We start from the raw sequence: 14,985 nt of genomic DNA, 5'->3' as shown, positions 1-14,985 counted from the left end.
TATGTTTAAAGATGCTCTCTGAATCATTGACTCAAAACTAAAGAAAATAAGTATAATTATTCAGATTATACTTATTTTTAAAATATATTCTGCTTATTTGCTTTAGACACAAGCAACATCTCAAGAACATTGGGGGCAGTTAAGAGAGACTCATAATGCTTCAGTAATAAGGCAGTTGGAACTCAGAAATGAAGCTCTAGAATCTGGACTAAAGAAGTAAGTCAAAACATGGAATCAGGGAAAACAAATTTACCTCATTAATTAGTTTCAAAAGCATAATTTTTATCTAACCAGGTTCATGAGATTAGTAGGAAGTGGAAGCTCACTAAGTAGTGTCATTTGGAAAATTATGTTAGTAAATGAACTTATCTTTAAAATGTTTTTCCAGAACAGTTTGCATCTCTTCCCCCATTTTAAATTTTACATGGCTTTTTCCCCCCGTTTTCATATAGTTAACCTGATCTACTAGTCTTTAAGCTAGGTGTTTTTGAAGCTTTATAATTTAGACAGTGATATTATTATAAAATTGCTTGTTGCAATTTCCCTAAATAGAAATGTTAATGAGTTTAACTATTTTTTGAAAGAAAACAACTTAAACCCAAAAGGTTCAATACTGGGCACATTCTGATGTTTGGCAAATTTATTTTCTTGATTGTGATCTTTGTTATTATCACTAGAGGGCGGCTTGAGACTAACTATCCTTTATAGTTTTTGTACTCTACATAAAGGCATACATGTTAAATAGGGAAAGATTAATATCGGGGTGAAGGGCAGCATCATTGACAAAGTGGCTAAAAATAGTAAGGTGGTCTGTCTGAGGGGGGCGTGAAAGACAGAAAGGGCAGATTCCCCTCCAGTGCCTTGGTAACAACGTTATAATTGCCTCTGGAGCTGTTCTGGTTCATTCTGATCACCAACTAGGCTACCTTGTTCTCCCTTAGAGGTTGTTGCTCTAAATCATGCCTCAGTGCCAAGTGGTTAAAATCTCCAAGGTAATGAGTGATTTGCACAAGGGTGGTGAAAGCAAACGCTTGACAATGTCTATGAAGGATTTTTTTAAGTCTCTAAACTTGTTTACTAAATATGTCCAAGGTAATCCTCAAGAATCTTGTAAGTACAGCCCTTCCAGAAGGCAGCAAGTATTACCTGTTAAGCCTCGTACATCACTGATAGCCATTTCTCTCCCCTCCCTGCTTTGGATTACTCATTCGTCGGGAACCCCCACAGTCCCCCCCTCAAGCATATGTACTTCTTTAGAACAATTTAGGACTTAAACTTGTATATAGTAGGTCTACTCCTACACATTTTCAGTGTTAAAATGCTGTTTAATGGGAAATTCCATTTACTACTGCAGCAACTTTAAAAAATGCAAGTCACTTAGGGAAAAATGAAATACTAAGCATTTATTTTTACAATCTTCACAGGACTAACGAGAGGCTAGCTGAAGTCAACACTGAACTTCTCCTGCAGAAAGTACGGAACAGATTTTTACTCAACACTCCTAATACAAGGCTAGTCCTGGAGATGCCTTGTGTTGGAAATCTTAGTAATAGTTCTGTACTCTATGGAAATTATACTCCAAAAGAAAACTTGATTCCTACTTTAAGGCCGCGGACTTCAAATAATAGCATGGAGACTTACTTGGCCAAGCTTAGTTATAGTATCTTTTTTCCCTTGGGCTTCAGATTTCTGATATAATTTTAGTGTTTAATTTGGTGAAATTCCAAGTTGTTTAATTGACTAATGCACACTGAGTAAAGGCCTTAATTATTTGTGCTAATATAGAAAGGAGACATAAATTCTACAATCGTTTTTAAGTCCCCAGATCTCTCATTTTAAAGAGATGCCTATCATTAACTTTACTCAACAAATGTAGCTAAACTGACACATTTAAAAATTTTTTTAAAGCTACATATAATTTCAATTTTAGAAACTAAATATTACTGCCTAATAACTTATGGTATACTGGGAGATGCTTTGGTTTACTTTGTAATGGGTTTTAGTTTGGTGACGCTTCATAACAATTTAAAAATTTTGCTGCACCCTGATTTTTCCACGCTTAAGTGAATGATTGATATCCAAGTACTTAAGCATATTGGATATTTATTGTTTAAATGAAACTGAGATAAATCCTTTTTATGAATTAAATAATCTTGTAACACTAAATGGATTAATTTCTATTTTTAAGTTAAAATTTTGGTCATCTTATGTGAGAGAATATTCTTAATTGCTATTTTTATTTATACAAGCTTTATTTAACATTTTGGACTGTTTATACTGTGAATTTCTTACCCAGCATTGTTATTCTAACTTTAAAGACAATAATTATAATAACATATCACCTAAGTCTGTGACTTTAGTTGCACTGGTTATTGAAGCATATTTTCTCATCTTTCATGATATTTAATTTGTTGCCTCTCTTACCATTACATGAAGTTTAGCATTGCCCACTTGATTCCATTGTACTGTAGATTACTCCATATCTGTTTTGCTAATTTTTACCTTGACTTTTCACATTTTAGTTAATGTTTGTCCAATACCTCAGAAGTTATTTATAATTTCTTTCAATTGTGTTATTTAATGATATTATAAAATACAGATATCATTGAACGGATATTCATTAGATCTTCTTCTTAGAACTGAAAACTTAAAAATTTATTTCAGACAATTTCATAACAGATGAGATTTCTCTGGTTTACAGTTTTTTTATGTTCAAGTGTTTGTCAGTGTTTGTATTCCTAACACAGTGCATGACATAATAGTTCCTCAATCTGTGTTCTTTAAATCTGTGTTAAATAAATTTTAAGACAACACCAGAAATTAAGTCAGGGCTATAGCTGCTGTGCAGAACAATTTCATACAGCAGGCCTAAGGCTGCTATCCTTAGAAAGTCCTGCTTCAATATCTGGCCTTGGTTGGTGTCTGGAAACCTGAATCTGGGGAGGGTTCCCACCATTCCCTAACTGATAAGAATGGTTCACTATACCCAAACTGTTTGTACAAACAGGGGGGTTCATGCTGAACACTTCCTTTCCTTCTGGGAATCTTGTATTTTGGCACATGCTATGGGGAAGATGCCTGTGTGATTAGTGTGCCATAAAAACCTTGGCACTGAATCTAACAAGACTCTTGCACATTTCACATGTGTTATAGGTCCTTGCTTTTCATCACTTTGAATATTTCTTGCCAATCCCTTCTGGCCTGAAAAGTTTCTGTTGATAAATCAGCTGACAGTATTATGGGAACTCCTTTATAGGTAACTACTTTTCTCTTGCTGGTTTTAAGATTCTCTTTTTGTCTTTAACCGTTGGTGTTGGTCTCTTTGGGTTTATCTTATTTGGGACTCTGTGCTTCTTGGACTGTATGTCCATTTCCTTCACCAAGTTTTGGAAGTCTCTGTCATTTTTCAAATAGGTTTTCAATTTCTTGCTCTGTCTCTTCTCCTTCCAGCAACCCCGTGCTGTGAATGTTTGTATGCTTAAAGTTGTCCCAGAGGCTCCTTATACTATCTTCATTTGTTTGGATTATTTTTTCATTTGCTGTTCTGATTGGGTATCTTTTGCTGATTTGATTCTCAGCTTCATCCACTGTCCTGTTGAGTCAACTCTCTGCAAATTATTCTTCATTTCAGTCTGGTTCTTTTTTATGATTTCCATGTCCTTTTTTATGCTATTGAAGTTCTCACTATGTTCACTGAGCATCCTTATAACCAGTGTTTGAAGTCTGCGTCTAGTAGATTTCTTGTCTCATTTGTTTAGTTGTTTTTCTGGAGTTTTGCTTTGTTCCTTCATTTGGTACATGTTTCTTTGTCTCCTCATTTTGGCAGCCTCCCTATGTTTGTTTCTATGAATTAGGTAGAGCTGCTACATCTCTCAGGCTTGGTAGAGTAGCCTTATGTAGTAGGTGTTCTGCAGGGTCCAGCGACACAACCTCCCTGATCACACAAGCTTGGCACTCCAGGCGTGCCACTTGTGTGGGCTCTATACTCCCTCCTTTTATAGTTGAGCCTTGATTGGTGTTGGCACATCAATGGAAGATATTTACTCTCAGGCCCATTGGCTGCAAGGACTGGCTGTGACCACCAACCACTGTGGAGGATCAGCTGTGCAGCGGCCCACCCCACAGCGCAGGACTTACTTCATTGGGGTCTGGTGCCAGTTGAGTCTGCCCCTTCAGTGTTTCACATGTTGAGTGGTCGGATGGTTGCTTCAGTGTGGTCTGGATATATCCAACGGGAGCGCGGGCTCTGGGGCCTCTTGGAAGGTTCAGGGTCAGCTGCCACCTGTGTTCTGCCAGGGCCAACTGGCATGAGCTACAAATAAATCTGTAAAAAGCCATCTATTTATGCTGGGCTTCAGGGTGCTTAGGTAAGGACAAGATGCCAACCAAGGCCAGCTGCTGCTAGTGCTAGGTTGAGGCCACTTAGTGATAGGTACAGGGCATACTGAGGCCAGCTGCTGCTTGTTTGAGGTATTTTAGGAAAGTCTGAAGCATGAGCCAAGACAGGCCATTCATATTTTTTAAAAAGCCACTATAAACAGCTTAGGTGGGCCCACTGGTTGGGTGGAGTGGGGTCTCAGGGAATAACCAGGACAGGGCAAATGGTGTGAGTCTGTCTGATTGATGGAGACTCAGATATGGTGCCCACCTGTCCTCTCTGTAGTGGGTCAGGGTCTCAGAAAAGAACAATGGCCTCTGCTAGCACTTTTGTCTGGCAGAAAACTGCCCCCCACCCAGCTCTTACCCAGATGCCAGGCAATTCAGTTCCTCCCTGGGTGTCTCTTGTGTCTTAAGCTGCTGCCCAGTACTGGGGCTCAAAGGGAGTGAGTCCAAGGAAGTCTGTGTGTGGGACAGTTAAGAAAAATGCCTGGGACTCAGAAGCCCTCCATCTCACTCAGCCTCAATCCCCACTGACTTTTACAGCCAGAAGTTATGGGGACTTTTCTTCTTGGCACGGGAACACTGGTCTAGGGGCCCTGGTGTGGGGCTAGGACCCACCTCGCTTCTCAGGATATCTGCAGCCAAGATATCCTTCCCGATATTTATCCACCATACATGGGTGTGGGACCAGCCCGTTCTGCATCTCTGCCCCTCCTGCCAGCCTCAATGTGGCTGCTTCTTTAAATCCCTTGTTGTAGGACTTTTATTCAGCTATATTTCAGGTGGTTCTGAATGATGGTTGTTCTGTAGTTTAGTGGCAATTTTGATGTGGTGGTGGAAGGATGTGAGTACTGCATTTACTTATATTGCCATCTTTTTTTTTTTTTTTGAGGTTTTTCTTTTAATATGCCACAAGATATCTTGATTGTATATTTTTCAAAGTACTTTTCCAGACACATCTCCCAACCCGCCCCAAAGATTTCATCATTCATCAGTCTTTCCAATGCAATAAAAGATGCAGGATTCTAGTTCTGTTCACCTCTTTTTGAAAGCAGTATAATCCTAATGACTTTAATGGTCATATATTCTTATCTAATAAAGAAAAACATTTACAAATATCAGAAACCCAGTTTTGAAACATTTGCATTAATTTTAAACTGAATCAGCATGTTGTGGGGTTTAAAAAAGGCAGCAGTTTGAACTCACGACTTGCTGACAAACACGTTTCTGCTGAGGGAGGGGAGGAGGGAGAGTGAAGGCTGCGTTTTTCCATTGGCCCCAAAGTGCTAGTTTCACAAAGGGATACATCAAAAGCAAACATGCAACGAAGGTTTTAAAACTTTTACTGCATTGTAACAAGGAAGTAAACAGTATTTAGACACCTACCAATTTTCCCCCAAAACAAACCAAAAAATGTAAACAGGAAAATAACTCTGCCTATAATTGTAGAGCTTTTCAAATCATGTTAGAAGGGTCTCACATTCAATGATCAAGAGATTTGAAAATAGCAGTAATTATTTTCATTTTAAGAAAAGGTTCCCCTTCTTCCCCCCCCACCCCAAGTATTTAACATGAAAGAATGGGCTTTCTTGACATTAATTTTATACTTATTTGAAGCAGCAACAATAACTAGCAATAATTTGGCATTTCTGTTTATAGATGTCCCCCAAATTTTTTTCAATTTCATAAAGCCATTATCCAGTGTTGCCATGAAATAGACTGTAGATTCTAGGTAGCAGAGATTCTTTCTGAAACCAATGTTAAGTCAAAGAAATATTAAGCAGGGCATTACACTAAATTTCTGGATCTAGTACACTAAAGAGTGAAACCTAGGAAGTTACCTACTGTTTTATACAAGATATAAAGACCTGCAAAAGCTGGTTTTTGGTTGTCTATTTTACATACTGTGTGGATCTGCAGCATCTGCTAATTGAAGCAGACATGCACTTTATTTATCCCTGCCCTATATCCTAGATCCCTCCCTCCCCACCCCCAACAATCTACTACCTTATACCAAGTATTGTGGATATGAGCCCAAGTCATCCCAAGACAATCCAGTGAACAAAGTTAGTGTAATGCACTGGTGTGAAGTGTGAGATTAAAAAAAAGTCCCTTTCAATCTTCATCAAAGTTTTGCTGTAGAAGAAAATTGGCAGCCAAGTTCTCATTCTTCTCACAAGCAAAATATGCTTGTATCACAAGTCCTTCAGGAAATCCTAATGCCTTTAACCTTTCTATAGCTTCTTTTTCCTGAGGCGTTACTTGAATGTAGTTCATATGACCGCTTCCAGCTTCTGCAATTCCTCCACTGCCACCTCCACCCCCTCCTCCTTGACCACCAGCTTCTTGAACTGGTTCATTTAACATCTGAATAAAATGCTCCTGATGTTGACTAATTTGCTGTAGTAACTGAGGATTTTCTCGACCTATTTGTTGTAGCAATGCTGGAAGTAGGGAAGGATTCTGTTGAATAATTTGTCTCATCTGTTGAAACTGAGGTTGATTCCGTAAAAATTCAAGGGGATGTCCTCCAGAACTTGTTGTTGTAGTTGCTGCTGTCGTCGTCGCTGCAGCTGCAGCCACTGAGGACTGAGGAGCCCCAGTACCTGCTGCTGGAGGGGGATCAACCACAGCCTGACTTTCTCTGTCTCCAGGAATTCCCATTAAGAGATACTCCACTGCTGTGTCAGGGTTGTTGAAACTGGCTCTCAGGGCGGCAATTACTTGCTCTCGTTCATAGCCCATTGACATGATCTCAGTGACCATATTTTCATAAGACTGACCTGTCACAAGTGCACTTGTTGCATCTTCAAAAAGGTTTGACCGAGAAGAATCTCCTGATGTACTGTCAGTTGATGTCGGGCTAGTAGCCACTGGTGTTTCTGCTGACTTTTCTGCAGGGTTCTCCTGTTTTGTCACACTAGCAGGTGCAGGTTCAGAAGATGCTGTCGTTGATGCTGGAGTGATAGATGCAGGTGTGGGAGTGGGAGCCAAAGCGGGGGCGGGGGTTGGGGCCTGAGCCACAGCTGGTGCTGTGGAAGAACTAATTGTGGTAGTGGTGGCAGGATTTGATTGCTGAGTTGTTGTTGGTGTTGGTGTTGACACTGCTTTGGGTTTTGTCACCATAACCACCACAAAGTTTTTCTCATCGATTTTATATTCTTTTAGAGCAGTATCATCATTGAGGATTTTGCCTGCATAAATTAATTTCTGACCCGCTACAGGAAAGGCATCTTTCCCCTTTTCGGATTCAATCTTCTCTTTCAGTGCTTTCACCGTCTCGTCAGGGTCGATGTCGATCTTAAAGGTCTGCTGCTGCAGAGTCTTCAGGGTGACCTGCATGGTGCCGCCGCGCCGCTCCGCTGCCGGGCCTGCTCCGGGTGCTGGCCGCTGGGCGGGGTCTGTCTATATTGCCATCTTGAGCAGAGTCCCTGATTAAACTTTTACAAAGGGCAGTTTTCCTAACAATTGCAAAATAATGCATTCCTTGTAAAATATGACTTCACCTGTTTAAACTTTGTTGTACCAATGGGATCAAACATCACTTTCCTAAAGTCATGTTTACTCAATAGACCAATATCAACTGTACCTTTTATCAGATTAATCTAAGTAGCATTTACATATTCATAAAAGTTAGTGGGAATTGATTTTACTTATGTGATTGTTTATTTATTTATTTACGCAATCCCCAAGTTAGGGCTAGTCTCTAAAATTATTATTTAGCCCTGGCTCAGCTGGTTGGGTGTCGTCTCACAAACTGAAAGTTCACTGGTTGAATTTCCAGTTCAGGCACATGCCTGGGTTGTGGGTTCCATCCCTGGTCAGGGTGCGTGTGAGAGGCACTTGATTGATGTTTCTCTCTCACATTGATGTTTCTCTTCCTCCCTTCCCCTTTGTCTAAAAATAAATAAATGAAACCTTTTAAAAGTAGATAGAAATTAAATAAAATTATTTAAAGCTCACATTTCATAAGCTGTATGTCATTCTTATAATAATGTCTCTTGTTTAACTTCATTGTTATAAATTATACTTGACTTATTTCAGATGCGGCAGGAGTTCGAAAAAATTCTAACTAGAGAACTAGAAGAAGGTATGTTGCCATATTTTATTAATTAAATTTTGATATTATTGATTTCTGAAATAAATAGCAAATGGCATCCATTTACATGTTTGAGTAACCCATACTGTATTAAGTATTTTCTTATACATAGGGATTGAAAAATGTGAAAGCATAAACATTCACAAGGAAGAATACACTTATTTGCATTCATTTATCACATTTCATAGCTTTTTTAAAATCTCAAAAGTCCATGTATCTCTTTTAGTTTCTGGCTGTCCCCTTCCTTTCCTCTGCCATGCCTATGGGTCTGTCAACCTGCACACTGAACCTCTTGTCAGAAAAGTGGGCTTCATCCACCTCTCATGTTTTTGCTAGAGATATAAGGCCCAATAACCTGACTCATCTAGTAATGCTTAGTCAAGCAGTTACAGTTCATATAGCTGTCGCTGAGGGGCAACATTTAAATCTCCAGTCATCGACTTTGTCATTGGTTTACCCTTGACCCTCAGGAAAAACTCCAGATTCCTTTGCATGGAATAAAAACACAGAAATCCATTTAGTTCTTGCCAAATAATTCAGACTTATTTCAAAATACCACTTACCCTACTCTGCCCCTTTGCTCTAGCATCTAGCCAAACTAGACTATTTCTAATTCCACAAGTGTTCTCCCTCACCTATAGCCTGGGCATCTGCTTCATTTGTTTCTCTGGCACACTCTTTCCTAATTCTTCAGCTACCCACTTACATATATATATATATATCACCTTCATCAAATAGCTGACAATATTGACACAAAACTTGGATGTCCCTTCTGTGTGCTCCAGTAGTGCCCTTAATATTTGTCATCTTATATATGACTCTGAGTGGAAATTGCACATTCATCTGTCTTTTGAGTTTATAATATATGATTGTTCAGGGGTGGACTGTGTCATCTCCACCTTGTAACTCCAGTGCTTGTCATACTCAGTGCATGGTTGTTGATTAAATGAATGAAGAACAAAAAAACCAGAAGCTCTGATACTTAGCCACAATAGCAATGAATACAGTCGGCAACCATGGACAAATTATATTTCATAGTAATCTTGTGTGTGTATTGTAGTCATATATAAATGTTTTCATTCTTCTTAACACTTATTTGTATTTTAGATAAAGAATATAATCCTTTAATTCTTTTTCCAGGTGCTGCGGAATTTGAATCTGAAGCCTACACAGCTTATCCTATAGGTCAGGCAGATACATATGAAAATCTACTTCTGAAAACATCCCAAGAATATACACAAATTTTAAAGAAAAAATATATGATCTGAAAGATAATTATTTACTGGACTATTTACATAATATTCTAATTATTTTCCACTAAACACATACTATGTGGCTGCAGTCACTCCAGACTCAGCCAAGCCTGCTCAGACCTCCCCAATAAAGGCTTTGAGTTGGTTTACATGTCTCCTACCGTCTTCTTCGCACAAGCCTAACATTTTGGCTGAAACCTAGAATGAGATGTGTTCAGGGACACCCATTTGCCTTGTCCCTGCATCCACACTGGCTGATCTCTACCAGGGTAAGGAGTTTGCCTTCTCCCCACACTTCCAGCCCTCTCTCTGCTCCTGTTGTCACTGCACATCACTCCGAAATCCCAGTGCTGGGTGAGAGGCGCTACCAGGTTCTGGACCCTTGAGGGATAAGAGGACCGAGGTACACCCCTCTCCTTTCTCCTCTTCCTCTGTCACTGCTCTGATGGATCACAGGGCAGTACACCCGCTGAGAGGCCCTCAAGCTGGGAGACAGGCCTTACTCCTCACCCTTCTCACATTCAGGCCAATCCAAGCCCTAGTGGAACACCGTCCCTGGAACACCATCCCTGGAGTGACTACTGAGAAACCTCAAGGACTTAGGCCTTAAATGGACCTCAAAACTAAAAGACTGATATTTTTCTGTAATACTGCCTGGCCTCAATATAAATTAGACAACAGGTCTGTTTGGCCCGAGAAAGGGACTCTTGGGCCCCGAATATCAACTGATCTCAACAACTACTGTCACCACCTGGGCAAGTAGAGTGAAATTCCCTCCATTCAAAGCTTTTTTTTTTTTTTAAATAATTTATCTGTTTGTTTGTTTATTTTTTTTATTTTTAGAGAGGGGAAAGGAGAAGGAGGGAGAGTAACATCACTGTGTGGTTGCCTCTCACTCGCGCCCCCAACTGGGGACCTGACATGCAACCTAGTTATGTGCCCTGACTGGGAATCAAACCAGCGACACTTGGTTCGGAGGCCGACTCTCAATCCACTGAGCCAGACCCATTCAAGGCTTTTCTGACCTACACAACCACCCCTTCTTCTGTCAATCCTGTTCCACTTACCAAATAATCCTCCTCACTTTATCCTCCCCAAAACCCATCCATCTGATCCTATTGATCCCATTACTCCGTCTCTGACTCCTAAAATCCCTTCAGATGCCCTAGAAGACTGCCTCCTCTCCTCTTCTCCTCCCTATGCTCCTCCACCTCCTAATGCCCCGGGGGTGGCCAACCCAACCCACCACTTTCCCCAGACTACATCGCGAGACAATTTCTCAGCCTCATCCTGTCCTCTGTCTTAGACAGCTTGCTGAGCTCCAGGGACCCATTCGGCTTCACATTGCTTTTTCCCTCTCCGACCTCTCTCAAGTAGAACAACGCCTTGGTTCTTACTATACTGACCCAACCCATTTCATTAAGGAATTTAAATATCTCACTGTCTCCTATTACCTGGCAAGATCTCTTTGTCATTCTGTCCACCTGTTTAGCTAGTGAGGAAAGAGAGTGGGTGTGGCTGGCAGCCCAGCCTCATACCAATACAGTAGTCCTTCTCTGTATCCCGGTTCACTTATCGCGGCCTCACTGTATCACGGGATTATTTTTTAAGTATATTTTATTGATTATGTTGTTACAGTAGTTCCAATTTTTTTCTGCCTTTGCTCCCCTCTGCCCAGTACGCCCCTTCCCTCCAGTAATCCCACTCCCCCTTAGTTCATGTCCATGGGTCGTGCATATAAGTTCTTTGGCTTCACCTTTTCTATATTATTCTTAACTTCCCCTGTCTATTTTGTACCAATTCTGCTTCTTAATCCCTGCACCATTTCCCCATTTTCCTCCCTCCCCCTTCCCAGCTTATAACCTTCCAAATGATCCCCATACCCATGATTCTGTTCCTATTCTGCTTTGCTTAGTTGGATTTTGTTTTTCTTTTTTAGATTCAGGTGTTGATAGTTGTGAGTTTGTTGTCATTTTAGTGTTCATAAGTTTTGATCTTTTTCTTTTTTTTATGCAAAATTGAATTTAATATAGCTAAAGAGCAAATTGATATATTTGTCACCACCTATACGATCTTCTTTTTCTTAAGTCCCTTTGACATTTCATATAATAATGGCTTGGTGATGATGAACTCCTTTAGCTTTATCTTGTCTAGGAAGCACTGCATCTGCCCTTCCATTCCAAATGATAGCTTTGCTGGATAGAGTAATCCTGGTTGCAGGTTGCCTTTCATCACATTGAATACTGCTTGCCAATCCCTTCCTGCTTGCAAAATGTCCTCTGAGAAATCAGCTGATAGTCCTATAGGCACCCCCCTGTGAGCAACTCTCTGCCTCTCTCTTGTTGCCCCTAGGACTGTCTTTATCTTTCACCTTTCGCATCTCAGTCATGATGCGTCCTGGTGTGGTCCCCTCTGGGTCCAACTCGCTCAGGACCCTCTGTGCTTCCCGGACCTGTATGTCCATCTCCTTCGCAAAATTTGCGAAGTTTTCCTCATTTTTTTCAATTCTTGCTTCCTCATTCTGCACTGGTTGACTGTGTTTTTCTTCCTTATGTTCCGAATCATGGATTTGAACCCCAGTTTCCTTCCCTTCACCATTGGTTATGTGTGGATTTTCCTTCATTTCACTTAGCATAGCCTTCACTTCTTCTCTTATGCGTTTGCCGTACTCAAGCATAGCTGTCAAGCCCGTGAGCATCTTTTATCACCAGTGTTTTGAATTCTGCATTTGTTAGGTTGTCTATCTCCTCATCTGTTAGGTTTGCTATCTCCTCATCGCTTAGTTCTCCCACTGGAACCTTGATCCGTTCCCCCTTTTGGGCCATACTTCTCTGTCTCTTCATTCTGACAGGCTCCTGTGTTTGTTTGCCTTCGTGTCCCAGATAGAGCTGTCGCTCCTGTTACATTGTAAGGGATGGAGCCTTAGGGATTCGTCAGTACACGGGGACCTGTTTCACCACGTTGTGGCGCTGTATGTGGGGGAGGGGTCCGAGAGGGAACAATGTTGCGTGCCCAGCACTCGCCCCTCTTCTAGGCACCTCTCTCACCTTCGCACCGGACCAGCGCCCCTCCAGCTATTGCCCTGGCCGTCGTTCCCAGGGTGGGCGGGTCTGCGGACCATCTAGGATCATGGGGGCCCTTTAAACAAGTGGACTCTGCTGAGAGACCAGCAGTCTTTGCCTCCACCCCAACCCCCACTGGTCTGCACAATCGGAAGCAATGAGGCTCGATTTTCCCCAGTGCTAGGACCATGAGCTGCGAGGTCCAGTGAGGAGCTGGGAACGCTCACCAGGTGTCTCTCCTGACCTTTCAAAACATGTGACTGGGCTCTCTACCGGCCTGCCGCCACCGCCGCCGCTGCCACCACCATACCACATCCTCTCCACCCTGTCTCCAGCCCTACCACCTGTCCGGATGAGCATCTCCTCTTCATATATTTGTTTGCTAGACTTCCATGCAGTTTGACACCCTGGAACTTCCGGTTGTTTCTCGTTTTGAGGTAGCTGTATTCCCTCCTAGTTGTGGTTGTCTCTAGTTTTAAGGTAGTTGTATTCCTTCCTAGTTGTGGAGGGAGACTCAGCGTCGCAGGATTTTTAAAAATATTATATTTAATTATCATGGATTTTTCGCTATATCATGGGATTTTGTGGTACTGTATACATAGGTTAAAGTTACGTAGGTTTAAGACTGTAGAATATGTTTAAGAACATAAGTAGTGTTTATAAAAGTGTGGACAAGGTTAATAAGGGAGTGGGAAAGGTTAATAAGGGACTGGGAATGGTTTATAAGTGTGGGGGAAGAGTTTATAAAGCCTTAAAATATATATAAATACTAAAATAAATGTAAGGTTCCTACTTAGTGGATTTTCACCTGTTGCCGGGGGCATCTGGAATGTAATACCCACGATAAGCGAGGGAATATTGTACTCTAAACTGACAGGCCCACAGTCATATGATAGTGTGCCTCCTGGCCAGATTGAGGGAAGCCCTCCAGCGTTTCACTTACCTAAATCCTGATTCCCCAAGAACATACTTTTTCTCCATATGCATTTTATTTCACAGTCAGCTCCCAACATACACCACAAGCTCCAAAAATTAGAGGCTAGCCCTCAAACCAGTCAGACCAAATGTGTTAATCTGGCCTTAAAAGTCTAACCATCAAGATGAGGAGCATGCCCAATTGTGAACTCAGGCTTTCCAATTACTGGCTTCTGTTCTGAAACAGTCCGGCAGACCTAACCCATCAAAAGGAAAAAGTCTGACCCCTCCAGGGCGCTGCTTCAAATGCGGCAAGCCTGGACTCTGGGCTAAACAGTGCCCAAATCCATGAGCCCCTCCAGGGCTGTGCCTGCTGTGCACACTAGAGGAGGCGCAGGGATGTTGGTTACCCGCCTGGGACGGACTCCTGGCTCTGACCTCCCAGAGCTCCTGGGACTAGCAGTGGAGGACTGAAGCTGCCCAGGGGCTGCATGAGCCCCATGCCTGTATTCAAGATGGAACATTGGGTAGCTCTATCAGTAACAGGGAAGCCAGTATCTTTTCTTATTGATACACTGGGCCACTTACCAGTTCCTCAATCTTGATTGCTTGGGTTGATATAAGAATAGAGATGTTAATAGTCTTATTTTCAGGGTGGTACAGTTAATGGAAAACAACTGGTGGTCAGCTTGCACAAACAGCATAGTGGGCATGCCAAAACCGCAAAATGTTGGTTAGAGGGTCTCTGAGGAAACTGAAGAACAAAAAAGGAACAGGATACATGAGAGAAGGTGTGACAGGAGCTGGGGATTTCTGCAACGTGCTGTAAATGCCTTGGAGAACAAAGAGAGGAGGGGATAGCCAATCATTTTTAAACACGATCAGAAAGATTGTACCTCCCACAGTACTCAGCCAATGAGAAACTGGGGGAAGAGAACCCCGCACTAGGGAATAAAAATCCTGCTGTGCCTCCACTGGGTGTGCCGGCATACCAGACAGACACCCGGTCTTGTAAGGCCTCCATTAAAGCCTCACTTTCGCTGTACTCTTTGTCTCCACGTCCATTTGTTGAGTTTTGGACGGGATGGAGGTGTTTCTCACAGCTGACTGCATAGTCTCGCAACCGTCCACTATTCCTGTCCTTCCGTGCTCCTTAGAAGAATATGTTTTTGCTGAGGTATTCTAGTCAAGCTTAAGGCCCAGATACTCCTTCCCTCTGCTCACCAATCACCTGCCACTTCCCACTCTCCTCCCTCCATTATTTAACAGAAATGCT

At 41.7% G+C, this 14,985-nt stretch overlaps 1 protein-coding gene, 1 long non-coding RNA gene and 1 pseudogene across 2 annotated transcripts in view; 2 read left to right on the top strand and 1 right to left on the bottom strand.

Moving 5' to 3' along the window:
- Positions 1-1,698, top strand: part of LOC150019788 (ankyrin repeat domain-containing protein 26-like) — a 74,430-nt gene extending 72,732 nt beyond the window's left edge. The window contains exons 17-18 of the mRNA XM_090267371.1: positions 107-216; positions 1,425-1,698. Of these exons, the coding sequence (XP_090123497.1) occupies positions 107-216; positions 1,425-1,698 (384 nt within the window). The remainder of the gene's footprint in view (positions 1-106; positions 217-1,424) is intronic.
- A 1,459-nt stretch (positions 1,699-3,157) lies between these two features.
- Positions 3,158-9,879, top strand: LOC150019786 (uncharacterized). The gene is made up of 3 exons (XR_016509085.1): positions 3,158-3,256; positions 8,425-8,470; positions 9,620-9,879. It is a non-coding gene; the product is annotated as an uncharacterized LOC150019786 (long non-coding RNA).
- Positions 5,707-7,779, bottom strand: LOC150019787 (lysine-specific demethylase RAD23B pseudogene; annotated as a pseudogene).
- Positions 9,880-14,985: the final 5,106 nt, after the last annotated feature.

The sequence above is a fragment of the Furipterus horrens genome, unplaced genomic scaffold, assembly GCF_987537825.1.
Source record: "Furipterus horrens unplaced genomic scaffold, mFurHor1.1.pri manual_scaffold_2, whole genome shotgun sequence".
Lineage (NCBI taxonomy): Eukaryota > Metazoa > Chordata > Mammalia > Chiroptera > Furipteridae > Furipterus > Furipterus horrens.
This window is presented reverse-complemented; position numbering and strand designations above follow the sequence as displayed.